General features: G+C 40.3%; 1 protein-coding gene across 1 annotated transcript in view; it reads left to right on the forward strand.

The window, feature by feature from the left end:
- Positions 1-200: 200 nt before the first annotated feature.
- PLPPR5 (phospholipid phosphatase related 5) overlaps positions 201-14,211 on the forward strand; it is a 41,749-nt gene continuing 27,738 nt past the window's right edge. The window contains exon 1 of the mRNA XM_062497243.1: positions 201-431. Coding sequence (XP_062353227.1) covers positions 201-431 — 231 coding nt within the window. The remainder of the gene's footprint in view (positions 432-14,211) is intronic.

Raw genomic sequence — 14,211 nt, forward strand, 5'->3', positions numbered from 1 at the left:
CGCCGCACGAGCCGCTGCCCGCGCTGGAGCCGCTGCCGGAGCGGCGGGCCGGGCCCTCGCTGCCCTGCCCTGGCCGCTCTGCCCGCCGGGCTGACCGCGCTGCCGGCCGCCGCTGAGCCGCCCCCGCCCGCGGTGGATGCAGCCGGGGAGCGGGCGGAGCGCGCCGCCGGGCACAGGCGCGGCCGCCGGAGCCCACGTACATGCGAGTGCCCTCTCCGCTCACCAGCATGCTTTACTTCCAGATGGTGATCATGGCAGGGACCGTGATGCTGGCTTATTACTTCGAGTACACGGACACCTTCACCGTCAACGTGCAAGGCTTCTTCTGCTACGAGGGCGCGTACCGAAAGCCCTACCCGGGCCCGGAGGACCGCAGCGCCGTGCCGCCGGTGCTCCTCTACTCGCTGACCGCAGGCGTGCCCGTGCTGGTGGTAAGCAGGGCCCGCCGTGCCCGCTCTCCGGTGACTCGTTGGGCTGGAGCGGGCCGGGCCGGGCCGGGTCGGGGCGGTGCTGCGGGTCCCGGGCCGGGGCGGTGCCGCCGGCGGGCGGCTGCGGGCCGGGCCGGGCCGGGCCGGGCCGGGCGGGGACCCTGCGGTGCTGCCGGGACTGCGGCCCGGCCCCGGGGCGCCGGCGGGCAGCGCTGCCGGCCCCAGCTCCTGCCCCACCGTGCCCACCGCGCCTCTCAAGTTTATTTTTAGCACCGGTTTATGTAACTGCCAGTGCCTGTATTTCCAACCCCGTGCGACTCCTTTTGGTAAAAAATCATCTTTTCTCTTTCGAAACGCGCGTCGCTTGCAGATAGATGGGCAACCTGAGGAAAAACCGACTTTTAGCAACCGCTTAACTGATGTCTCACCTGCTACTAATTAGAAAGCCCCTGTGTCGGTTTTGTTTTCTAAAAGTCAACTGGTACGTGCGAAGAGCAGGGAACAGTTTTACTCGATTTAGTTGTCTCCCTGTGTCACAGTTACTGGTGTGTGTGCAAACGAAACCTGTCTCTAATTGAATATGATCTTCCATCAATCAGTTTTTAACAGGTGTTTCTAAAAAGCGATTTATTTAATCGATTTTTGGGTTTTTTTTTTTTTTTTTTTTGGAAAACAGCCAAGAGAAAGCTTTTTGGAAAAGCAACGAGTTTCTTTTCAAGCTGTTGAAAGTACTCTGTATTGTCAGATAACGAGCGCATTAGCATCATTCAGTGGTCCCTGACCATACTGAGGAAGAAAGACCTAGAGGGAAACATTTGAATGTTGGGGATGGATTATATGTAGGTTTACCAGGTGTATGCACAGCTACACATTCAGAACGTCCTTGTGAAGGGTTGATTTTAATTATCTGTAAGCAGTAGAATAATAAAAAAATATAATAAGAAGAGGTCTTTTAAGATATAAATTATTTTTTATCACAGTAATTATTTTTTCAGGAAAATGTAGCAAAGTAGGAGTACAAAAAGCCTCATCAGGGTAATACTATAGTAAACCCAGACACAATTTCTGCTTTTGTAGCATCATGAGGTCTCAGATGCTATCATGTATAAAACCTTGTGGTCAGGATCACCCTTAGTATTGAGACTTGTTTCTCTTTTTAAATTTTTTTGTTTCACCCAAGGGATTGAACCTCTTAATTTGGCAAAACCTATTATGTAGCATTTTGTCTTTGTTTGTTTCTTTTGATTTGAACATCAATTACTTGACCACTTTATTTACCTGTTTGTTCTTTTGAACCCCTAAATGCAGCTGGGATTAAAAAAGAAAATTTTTGTTGGTTTTTTTTTTTGGTAATGTTTCTCTGTTGTTGGCATATGATTGTTTTGCTTTTAATTCTATTTCTTTTGTTTGCCTCAGGAAGTTATAAAGATTATATCAGATATTCATGTTGAGCATCTCTTTCTCCTAATATGTGTCAACAAGATGGATTGGTAGTTTCCATTCATTTCCTGGGTGCTAGATGATTACGTCAGAGAAATCTCCATGACATTTTGGGTTGGCAGTCTTGTAATTACCCTTCCTGAAAAGCTAATAATAGAATTTAATGATACTTAACTGTATTTCATCTTCCAGTCACCAGTCTTTTGGGCATATGACATGCTTTGGGATGTCAGGGAATGGAAAACCACATTGTAGGTGCCTATGTTTCACTTTTTTTAAAAGTATTTTTTATTTCATTTTATTAAACAAAAAAATTCAGCTCCTGGGACTCTTATGGACTCAACAGCATTAAGTCTAATAATTAACTTTATTAAATAGATGGATTTTTCAAGTTTTGCATAGAATTTTGTTCTGACTTGCCTTGGGTAATCCTCTTGGACCTAGGGTTTACCTGGGGTGGCACTTAATCAGTTGTGCAGGACATGTACATTGCCTTTGCTTGTTCTTTTCATTGAGAGGAGTGGTCAAAGTAAGATTTCTTCACTGAAATAACTTAAATGTTTTCTGTTGTAGTAGATTTCAGAGATGAGACTCTTTTCTATTTCATTTGTTTCTTGTCTATGACATTTTGGACATATTCTGTGTAATTTTGTTTCTGTAAATGAAAATAAAAATGGATCCTGTAATATAGGTGTATTTTGTTCTTTAAAGATGCAGCTGTAGGCTAGTGAGGGAAATGGATTTCTGTGAATGCAATTTCTCTTTTTTTCCCCTAAAAATGAGTATTTTCCTTGAACATGGGATATTAAATACTATGATTTATTATTTTTTAAATCCTTTTTTTTTTTTTTCTTTCTGCTTGTTTGGTGTATGGGGTTATTGCTCTTTCTGGAGTTTTGAGGTAGAGCAACAGGATCTTTGCTTTGGTGTTCATAGCAGCTGAGGTTTTTTTAACTGATGGGACTTGTTGAATTGGAGCCATAGAGTGCTTCAAGATATGCCAGGCTATCTTAATATAACTCAGTGAATGGCTCCATTGCATTGAATTTGAAGTTGCTCAAAAATAATAAAAAAATAGTTTTTCTAATGATTTTCCTTTCTACATGTGTGCTAGTAGAGAACTAAAAAAAAGTAAAGTACCAGTAGCAGGTCCTGTCTTGATGAGCATCAGCAGTGAGTCTGTCTGCTGTGAGGCTGCCACACAGCTGCTCATCCAAAGCCCCTGTGCCACATCAGAGATGCTGCAGCAGTCCCGAGTCAAACCATGGGGTTGAGCTGAGTGTCTGCTCACAGGGCAGCAACCTGCATCTGCTGAGACCTAAGTAGCAATCTGTCATTTGACAGGGATGTACTGTGTTCATCCTGGAAATTTTCTGGAAAGCCTTTAAAATGCTGCTTCCTGCTCGTACATTCCTACAGCCCTGGTGCAGCATTGCTGCCAGGCTTTCATTCCTGAGTCAATCTGCTTCCTCAGCCCATATGACCCCATGCCATCCAGGGACAGATGCAGCTGGCTGGCAAGGCACAGGTGCTCAGGAGTGTGATCTGAGAAGTGCAGTCCCAGGGCAGAAGCAGAGGCTACTTGCTCTACTGGAATGCTTGACTTTTTGATGTGGTTTTGGCTTTTTTGTTTAGATTTTTGTGTGTGTGTGTGCTGGTTTTGTTTTGTTGTTTTTATTGGGTTTCTGCTTTTTTGTTTTGATTTTGGTTTTTTGGTGGTGGTGGTTTTTTGGGGCTTTTTGTAATTTTTATCTTTGAGTCAAGTGCTCTGATATGGCAAAAGGAAGCTGTGACTAAAGGAAAGATGTTTTGTGCTCTGTACTTCGGACTTACTGGATTTGTATATCTAGAGTCTTTGGTCAAGTAATTACTGTGTATTTACCAAATATTTGGTCAGCCCTGACTTTGTGGGCAGCTGGACTAGATACTTATTGTAGGTCTCTCCCAGCTGCACTATTCTATTTTAAATATCTCATAGGTTGTGTAGGATCTAATAAGGAGTCAGGTTGTGCTACTCAATTTGGCTGTGACAAATCTATTGTCTGCTAAGATGTCTCTGCAGCTTCAGAGTTGCCTGGAGAAGCTGTGGATGTCCTGTCCCTGGCAGTGTTCAAGGCCAGGCTGGATGGACTTTGAGCAGCCTGCTCTGTGGAAGATGTCCCTGCCCATGGTGGGTGGGCTGGAACTAGATGAGCTTCAAGATCCCTTCTGACCAAACCATTCTATGATTCACAGGTATTGAAGCAATTGTAGGAAACCTATAGAGAAATCCAGCAACTTTTCTGTAGGTTGAGAAGAGCTGCTTCTTTTCCCTTTTTCCAACTGGTTTTCTAGCTTTTAGCTAAGTTCCATGAAATGAAGATACACTATAATATTGGTTTTCTGTGGATTATCTCTAAAGGGTCTAGGCACGGTTTGGTATATGTCAAATCTGTACTTTGAGTTCTTCCACTGGAGAATTTTGAGGGCTCAAACAGTTGCATTTGTTTAGTCTGTTTTTTAAAAAGTGGTGAAAACAGCTGCAGCTTAACATATAATAAAATATATGGTCCCTTCCAGTGAGACTGTCATTTGTTGAAGGTCTCCCAAGTCACACTTTGAGGCACAGGTAATGACTTGAATGAGTAGATGTGTTTACATAAGGAGCATTAGGCGCACAAACAGTAAAATCTTTTTAAAAATGTAGATGAGGTGGAAATTGCAATCAGAAAAGTGGAAAAGCCCTAAGTATGATATTCAGTGAGGGAAGACTGAGACTTCGTCATAGGCAGTGCCCCTGTGAACTCCCTTTTCCCCCTTTGCCTTTGTAGCTCAGGTTTGGAAGAGTACTGCTAGCTCTGTGCTCACATCTTTTGCTGTCCATAGCACTAATATCCTGAATTCTCTGGTATACTAAGGAATTCTCAATACATGGTTGGTGGGTTTTTTGGTTTTTGGTGGTTTTTTTTTCGGGGTTTTTTTGTTTGTTTTTTTTGTGGTGGTTTTTGAGGGTTTTTTTTTGGTTGTGTTTTAATCTTGAAGTCAAATGTGAAGGGAACAGGAAAAAGGTTCCTGATTTGAGTCTCTTCAGATATGTAATAAGCATAGAACTGCTAGTTGAGGGCTCAGTGCTATTTAAGCCATTTCCCTAAGTGCCAGTTCTTGCTCAGTGGGCTGGTTGCTTTTTAAAACTTGTTATGACAGATGTAGCTTGGGAAATACACGTCAGTCTAATCCTTTAACTTCCAGTAGAAATGATTTCTAGAACAGTGAGGCTAGTGTCTCGTGTTTTCAGAATCTATAGAGTGATCAGTTCCGCATTATTTCTTTCTGTAGATTTTAATAATTTTGACCTCTTTAAAATACTGTGAAGTACACTCAAGGTATTCTTTTAGTGATTCCACATGCTAACATGGATTACTTAAAATATCAAAACTGTTTAAACAATAATTGGTATAAAATGTGATGTATTGGACCTAAGATGTATGCTTACTGTCATATAAAAGCCAGGAGGAGATACTGGCACATTTGCATTAAGATATGTAAACAGTTCTAATATGCAGATATTGTTTGTTTTTATTTCCTAGTAACAAATATATGATTACAGTACTTATCCATAAAATACACACTTCCATTTGCCTAGGTGAGTTCCTAGCATATTTTTATTTTCTCTGCAAACCAATTAAAGACTAATTTCTTTTAGGATGATACTTCTAATGTCATCACTGAAAAAATATTTGCCATTTAGATTGCATTCTTTTTTTTATTTTTTAATTTTTTTTTAGTGGACTGGAGGAATCTTTAGATTTGGCACATCCCAAACAAGGGATAGATGTCAAAAACCAGACATTCTGCCTTGAGCTTAGCTTTTGTCAGTAACTTTTTCTGTTGAGGAAGAAATTTTGAATCTTGGCAAAAGGAGGACTGTAATTGAAAGATGCAATACCATTATTCTTGTATTGAATCTACTGTACCCTGATGCTTAAGAAAGAACAAGATCATTCTGTGAAAATTGAAAAAGACGAGCTACCTTTTTAAGTATCTGTACTTAGTCTTACTAAGTCTCCTTTCTTCTTCGTTGTCTTTGCTGCTGTCTTAATAGCTCCAGGTGTTGAGCAGTTGAATATGCAGAGACCTGAAGGAGATGCACCACTTGATTCCAGCACATAGATCTAGCTGATGTGACTGGACACCTCCCATCTCAGTCTTCCTTTCTGAACCTGCTAGTATCTATTTTCCTTTTGACATCTATGATTCTATGTGCTATGGCATCAGGGACTGATCAAATTTTATCAGGCTGAGTTTTCAAAATGCTCCTGTCAGAGAAGCTTTAGAAGCTGTAGTTCACTGAAACCATTCTACTAGTGTGTAACTTAGTGCTGTACATGAAAAAGGGTTCTAGACTGTGGTATTTGGGATGTCAAAATACTCATCTGTCTGTTACAATGTGAGGAAAAGCATAATCTAGAATTAAAGTCCTGAAAATATTTTTTGTGAATTTGCTGTGCCTCATGCCTGAGCTGTTTTTTCATTCCTCACCTTAGTCAGAAAAAGCTACTACCTTCACAAGTGTTCATTCAATCTACTTTAGACTGGTTATTTTTCTACTTCATAGCTGGCACCAAGTCGCTTTGGCTTCTATGGACACCTTGGTAGTATTGGAAAGACCTAAAGCACAGGGGTTTTGCACTTCTGTGAGACAGCTTTAGTGTACTGCATCTAGCTCTGAGGCCCCCAACATAAGAATAATGTGGATCTGCTAGACTGAGTCCAGAGAAGGATCCCAGAGGAGATCAAGGGGCTGGAGCATGTCTTCAGTGAACACAGGGTGAGAAGCTGAAGTTGTTCAGCTGGAGAGGAGAAGGCTTTGGGAGGACCTTGGAACACCTTCTCCTACCTAAAGAGGGCCCACAGGAAAGCTGGAGAGGGACTTTTTAGGACAGGGGTTTAGACTGAAAAGATGTGGATTTAGAGTGGACATTAGAAAGAAATTCTTCACTATGAGGGTGGTGTGACACTGGAACAGGTTGCCCAGGAAAACTGTGGATTCCCCATCCCTAAAATTGTTCAAGGTCAGGTTGGATGGGGCTTTGAGCAACCTGGTTGCAGGACTGAGAACTAGATGATCTTTAAGTGTCCCTTCCAACTGAGGCCGCCCTATGATTCTCAGAATTGAACAGACTTTTCTCCTGGTCTGCTACTTGAAGAAGTGACCTCTGTACTTCCTGAAGATTAAAGTGTTTTGTCATTTCTGCCAGAAAAGAATCAAGGGAGCCTGATAAATAATGCAAGGATGAACAGTTGCCAGCAGCTGTGTTACAGGGCAAAAAAATCGCAAGGATGCATAGCAAGGTATTCAAGTTTTCAGTTTTATGTACAACTTACTGAGAAAGTTAAGGAATTGCCCAGCACGGTATGCAGTCTATCCTAGTGCTCTTTTTCTGGGAACTGTGAACTTTTATTATGATATTTGAATGTCTCATGATGCTGTTTTTGGTAAGACAGTGATAAAGCAACAGAAGATTAAAGTTTTACATCCTGACTCATATGAATTGGCTAGACTAAGCAGCCTCTGAAATCAAATGGAAATGGTTTTATTTGAGAAATTAATTAGCTAATCAGAGAAAATAATTCCAGGATTATTGAAATTCATTATATATCAAGAAGCTAAAGCTTTTTAGCTTTATGCGCCTTTCTCTTGCTGGCCTGTTTTTCAGCTGTTCAAACTTTTCTGGCAGCTCCTTTTACACGTATACTTGGTTTACTCTGTGATCATATTCTTCTTGCAGGGATAATTTGGTCCCTGTCATCATAGCTCTGTTTCAACCTGTGTGCACAGCTGCAGCTTCTTTCCTTGATAGGTTTCTTCTTCCATTCCCACATGTTTGTAGGAAAGATATAAAACTTGCTTTTTTTTTTTTTTTTTTTTTTTTTTTTTTAAATATGCAAGTGCTGGGGACTTCAGGAAGCCACTTTTTTGGGAGGAGGCATGCCCTTTTCTGGAATGCAGGAGAAGCTTAAAGCTAAGGGACAATTTACTTCATGCTCTTCCTTTACGAATGGATAATTGTTTTGCAACTTTACTTAATAATAAAAACAATAAATCACGCTGTTAGGTCTGCAGTGACTTTTTGTACCAGATGTCAGTACTGGCCTGTTGGGACACATAGCAAGACAAATACATGATTTGATTGTCTGATGCTGGTTTTATCTCAGCATTAAACCACTAATCCAACGGAGCTATAACCTGGAGAAACAATTAAATATTCAGAACCACTGTGTGTTTTCTTGGGAATTCTTTATTTGTGTGTCTTCGTGTTGTGATGTGATGGTTTACATGAAGGGTGCCTGCAGAAGTTATGTTTGTACTTCCACTTGAATGTATTTCTGCTGTGCTTAGTATGCATGTGATTTACAAACGCTAACAATATCGAGGCCATATGCTTCATCCTTTGATGGGCTCTCTGGAAGTAAAGTGGCAAGCAGATGTGAACAAGGCAGGCAGGGTTCTGTTTGCAACAGCTGAATGCTTGCTTGTCCTACAAACGATGCACTTATGTTTAAGTGAGAAATTGTTAATCCAAATAATCCTGTGCGATTAAGGAATTTGTATCGTTGTCTGTAATCTAAAATAGTAGGCTTGAAGTAATAATCAGTTTTTCAGCTAAACAATTCTTGCTCATTGCACATCATGCAGGATTGGGGAGATGGGTGTCCATGTGATGTATAATGAATGACAGCCAAAGTAGAATTGTAAGTAGCTTTAGCTGTGTTTTTCAGCCCTAAAAGCAGAGTGATGTTTAAAAAGCTTTATATGCTCTTTCAGCATCTCTCTGATGCACTGAAGTGCATGATGTCCCAGCTTTCATCATACATGGTTTTTATTTAGCAGAGATGTAGTAACCTTATAGATTGTAAGTAAAAAGTCTGGCTGAAGTAGGTATATCATATCTCTGCACTCAAAAGTTGTACATGAGATGTACCATTTTAAGGAGGAATGTCTGTTGAAAACAAAGTCCTTTGTATTTGCACATAGTACAATGAACATGGTGTTGGACAGTGATAGGAAAGCAGAAGTTCTAGCACTTGCTATCTTTTATGGGCAAACTCTCTTTGCTAAGAGCACGTCTATTTTCCTGTGGATCAGAATATATTTATTTTCAATGTAAAATGCTAAGAAATGTGCAGTAGAAAAATGCCTGTATATATTAAGGCTTTTTAGAATCTATTATTGTAAAAAAATTGTTCAGTACAGATTTAAAACTGACTGAATGTCAGCGTATGTAGTCTTAATTCTGGATGCCACTTCCTGGTGTATGAGGCACCATTAAATACCTTCCTGGTTATATGATATGAAAACTTGGGTTGTGGATTCCATTTCTGGTTGCCAGTCTGGACAACGTACAAATATCTATAGTTCTGTGTGTGTTGTGTAAATATATCATAAATATCCATTGTCTAATTATTATACATTGTATATTTTTATGAAAATTTCATTAACTATATGTACTTGCTAATGTACAGTCAGTTATAAATGCAATATAGTTGTGTTTAAAAATACCATGTTTCTTTCTCTGCTGTTACTACTTCTTGTCTCTGATCCATATCGGTTTAAAGAGTATGTATGAAGGCATTCAGAGTTTTTAGTTGACTAAATAATAATTTAGAAAAAGGCAGCTAGCAAGAACAGAAGTTAGCTTAACAGTATTTTGCTATTCAGATTTTATCTTTTTCTTTCTCTGTACAGCATATTGAAACACCTGTTGTTTTACGTTGATAGGTTTCATGCTGTCTCTAAAAAGGATCTGTCATATGTTTTGTTTTTTATCGTTCAAATTTTGAGTCGTATTATGAGGATTTCTTTGGTCAATGTATAGTCTGGCACTTTATAAGTCAAGTATTGAATATTAGAATCGGTAAGTGGAACTCAGCCTCCTAGTATAGTTATTTTGGGTGGTAATAGGGATTTCTGTGACCTGTCTGCAGCAATTTAGGGCTCAGACATGGCTGAATTAATTCTGCTTAAAGATTTCTTAATCACGGGTCAGCTGAGTTGCAGTAACCGACGACATGAACTTGCAGCCTGTGGGGAGCATGAGGTGAAGTATTTGAGCTTGACCTGCTTTAATCTAGACTTAGCCTAGGATATGTTAGTGTTTTGGGTTTTACAAAGTGGGTGCACAGGCTGTACAGAACAGGGCTCTGCTGAGAAGGGGGACCTCACAGGGTGCAACAGCTCCTGGTTGATGTCTCACCTACCAAGTGCAGGTCTGTGCACGAGTTCAGCTCTGTGCAAAATGATGTGTGGACATGCCCAAGCTTTAGCACGTACCTACCGGTACTTTGGTCATACTAACATAGATTGAGCCTGATGTCCAGAGCCTCTCTGCTGCTCAGGATCTGCTTTTCCTGTTCCTGTGAGGAGTGTCATTGGCCCTGTTGGGTTGTGTCAAGGCTCTGCCATGAGGCCAGGCCTGGGGCTACTGCCATTATGCATTCAAAGTGCACAGATGTGAGTCTGAGCATCTGAGAGGCCCAGGGGAAGACTGGGGAGCTTGTGCTGCACTGGACTGCAGGCCATCAGTGTTCCATGTGAATGGTGTGGGGACATTCCAGCTGCTGGGATGGGCCCCTTTGCCAAGTGCTCACGCTTGACTGAAGTCAGCGCTCCAGTTGGTCATGGGAACTCTTTCCAGAGCATTTAGCAAAGGCTGATGAGATTTGTAGGCAGATTGACCTTGGGCCATGTGAGTGGCTAGGGGTCATCTGCAGCTGGCAGAATGAATGTACAGAGCTGGGCTGTGAGCTCTGTCAAGCTTTGCCTTGGTAAAGGGATCTGACCACTCAAGCAGGATGGACGTATAGTCATTAATGCCTAGCTGTCAAATGGTAGCTGTGAAATTAGGCTGCTCTGTAAAGCACTAGGAGGTTTGTGCATGAGCAGTTATACCAGAGTGAGATTGTTAATTTGTTATTTTGGTATTGTTAATGTATTATTTTGGTATTAATGGAGTTTAATCAAATGCTTCAGTGCTGTTTGAAATCCCAAGGCTTTCCTGAGGTGGAGTGCTGTGTGTGAATGAATGTGGCGCCGACAGAACCTTTTCCTGGAACCACATTCATTTTAATAGTTGGTCCTGCAGTTTCATTCAATATTTCTTTAGTTTCTGAATTGAGTGTGATTGTTGTGTGATTAGGAGTATATGGTAATCATAAAGCAGGGACTATTTCTTTAAAAAACTAAGTATCTTTATGTATGCAGGTGTGTATGCACAATGTGTTGCCAGAAAAAGTCATGTTTGCGTGGTGGACTTGTATCCGTAGTTCATTTCACACGTACTTTTAACATTGAACACCAACAGCAAAAATATAATGACTGAAAGAATTTATTCATTTACACCAGAATACTAAAATTGTTATCACTGAATGTGTGCAATTCATTTGAACTTCTCTTCGTAGTAATTTAAGTTGCTCCAGTAATGAGATTGCATCCATGGCGAAAAACATGTGGTTGTACATTTACATAACGGAATGTATTTATATAATATCCTTTATTGTCTTCACAGAGAAGACAAAAAACCAGCTATTATAAAGTCTGCTTTGAAGACCGTCAGTGTCAGAGCTGCACCAGATCTAAAAAATTTTAAATAGACTCATTCATCCTTAAAACACTTCTCTCACCACTTGAGCTTTTTTTTCAAGATATTTGCTAAAGCTAGCAGCATATTCACTATTATTCTACAGATCTGTGTGGAGGAGATGATCCTTGCTAGGGTAAACCATTTTGCACTATTTCACGAGTGGAAAGAGAAATAGTCACATATTGAAGAAGGGTAGCTGGGCTCACTTCGGCCAATGGACTTTGCAATTAGTTTTGAGAATACCATTGCATGCCTTAAAGAGCTGTTTTTATGCTCTGCTGTCTTCACAGCAAAGTATACAATCTCCCCTCTGTCTTGTAGGCATTTCCTGTACTAGGAAATTTTTGCTGAAATTTCCCACTCTTGCTACTCCTGTTTCAGCTCATTGGCTGCTTTGCCAATGAGGGCACTTGGGACTTCCTCTTAATTCAAGCACTGCATTGTGTAAACTTCTAAACAGGGTCAGTCAACATAGTGTTGCCAGCTGCACATCTGCAGCCATCTGGATTTGTGGCAGGAGCAGTAAAATAGACATTGTGTAGCAGAGTTGAAAGAGTGACAAAAGTGGTGCAAATCATATTTGCAGAAAACCCACCATAGAGAACCCACCATAAAGAAAATCCACCATATTTGTTTTACAGAATATGCAGTATCATTGTTGAAAAGGTCTTTCTACTTGTGTATTTATCAAATAAAGATAAATGGAATATGCTACTGCTGTGCAGTATTTTGTGAAAAAGCTTGCTGGCTAATTCATTCTCATTGCTTTGTTAAGAGCAGGGGTAAGTAATTATTAAAGCTTCTGGTGCTCATGAATAGGCCTCTACCCCACTTGTATGACTTCATTAAGATTCTGCTTCTAATAAACATCACTTCAGTATCTTCATCTGTGATAACAGCTTTCTTAAGGAGAAATAATTGCACACTGTGAAATTACAGCTTTCAAGTCAGGGAGGAGATGCTGGGGGAATGGTCACACATTGTTTTGCATCTGGACTTGCTAGTTGTTTGAGGTGAGGCTAGAAGAGGCACTTCTGACCTTTTCTTTTGGATCCTTTCTCCCAGACCAGCATCTCTAGTTCTGGGAATATTGTTATGAGTCTGCCTGGTCAGTGAGGTTTCAAAAGTTAGCTTCTAGAGTCGTTCTCATTGTCTGTGTTACTCAAGCATCAGTCCAAGGTGCAATCTCTGCTTTCTCTCCTTGAAAGCTTTTATTTGGTCACTTGTTTCCTGGCTTTCAGAGGCACTAGAGGTGTGGGTTAATACTCTCAGGGCTTGTTACTGAGTAGTTCTACTGCTAGTTTTATGCTGAATGCATGTATTATGAACAAGTAACCCTAATGTGAGACAGCTCAGAATAAGTCATAGTTTTAGACTAAATGCTTCTATGCATGGGTTTTTTAAAGTGTTTTAAACTAATTTTAATGACGTCTGAATTCTTGGCAGTAATTCTTACAATGTAAAGAGATAAAGTATATTAGAAAAATTACTTCTAAGTTAATATGTTCAGGAATAGGCATTGCATTTTTTGGCTTATCTTTCTGATTTGTCTGACCTGTTAAACCTCTTTCTCAAATATTTGGTACTGCTTCCCTGTAAAACTGGATTGTCTTCCTAGTTTGTTATATTATTTTCTTGAGACAGTATTCATAGCTAAAACCTATTCCGGACTTTGGATGAGGTATTGCTGTTAACCTAGAGTGCTGTAGTTTTCACAACTAATCCAGCTCCTGTTGAAGTGGGTGGGGTTAACTACCTTGCATTTCAATTAGAAAAGGTTCATGACCTTAACGCATTTAATTTGTTGGCAACTGTACTGTAGCCTAAGGTAATGGTAAAGAAAGAAGTGCTTATAGAGGCCATTATTAGTAGGAGTGGAGCTACTTACATGATTCCAAAGACAGCTATTTTATTTTGTAGGTCACTTTTAATGAAAAGCTTAGAATTATTTTATTGAGCTGTATATTTGAATTTATTGTTATGAATCAAATGCTAGTTGATAATAATAAACATAAGTAATTAACCAGTTGTGTGTATGTTTTGTAGATATACATATTTTGTAACAAAAATCCAGAAAACAATTTTTATGGAATCATACAGGTATTAATCTTAGGTACAGCATGTTTTTTCAGAGCTCTGTTAAAACACAGGGTACTTATACTTGTATTCCAGTGCTTGGTCCTCCATTTTCCATTGTTTGATGGCAGTGGCAATTCAGTGAAAGTGGCTTTCCTTGAACTGACCTCAGGAATAATGTATCTGCAAAACGTATCTGGCCTTGAGTAGAAGTGAAGCTAGAAGTCAGACAGTGGGAAAAGCAAGAAATACAGATATTTTCTACTGAGCCTCTGAGAACAGTTGGCTACAGTCATATACTGACTGTAAAACCACTACTTTGTGACCAGAATCTTTAAGAGATGCCTTTTATGCGATCAGATTTTATTCAAACAGGGATGAAAGACCGCTTATGCTGAATTTTGCCATTGAATGTTCATCCTGGGTAGAAAAGCGCAGTTGCGTGGATCACCTAAGGCTTAAAAGACAGAGTAACACTGCTGTTGCAAATGATCACTGGTATGGGTGTCAGATGCATTGCCATTGTTTTTATCAGGGAATCATATTTTCAATATGCACAGAATGGTTAGGACACCAATCTGCCTCAGCAGACAGAACAGTGTACGGCTTTCTTGGCCAGTGAAGAAACAAAGGGGTTCACCAAGGCC

This window comes from Cinclus cinclus, chromosome 8 (assembly GCF_963662255.1).
Source record: "Cinclus cinclus chromosome 8, bCinCin1.1, whole genome shotgun sequence".
Taxonomy (NCBI): domain Eukaryota; kingdom Metazoa; phylum Chordata; class Aves; order Passeriformes; family Cinclidae; genus Cinclus; species Cinclus cinclus.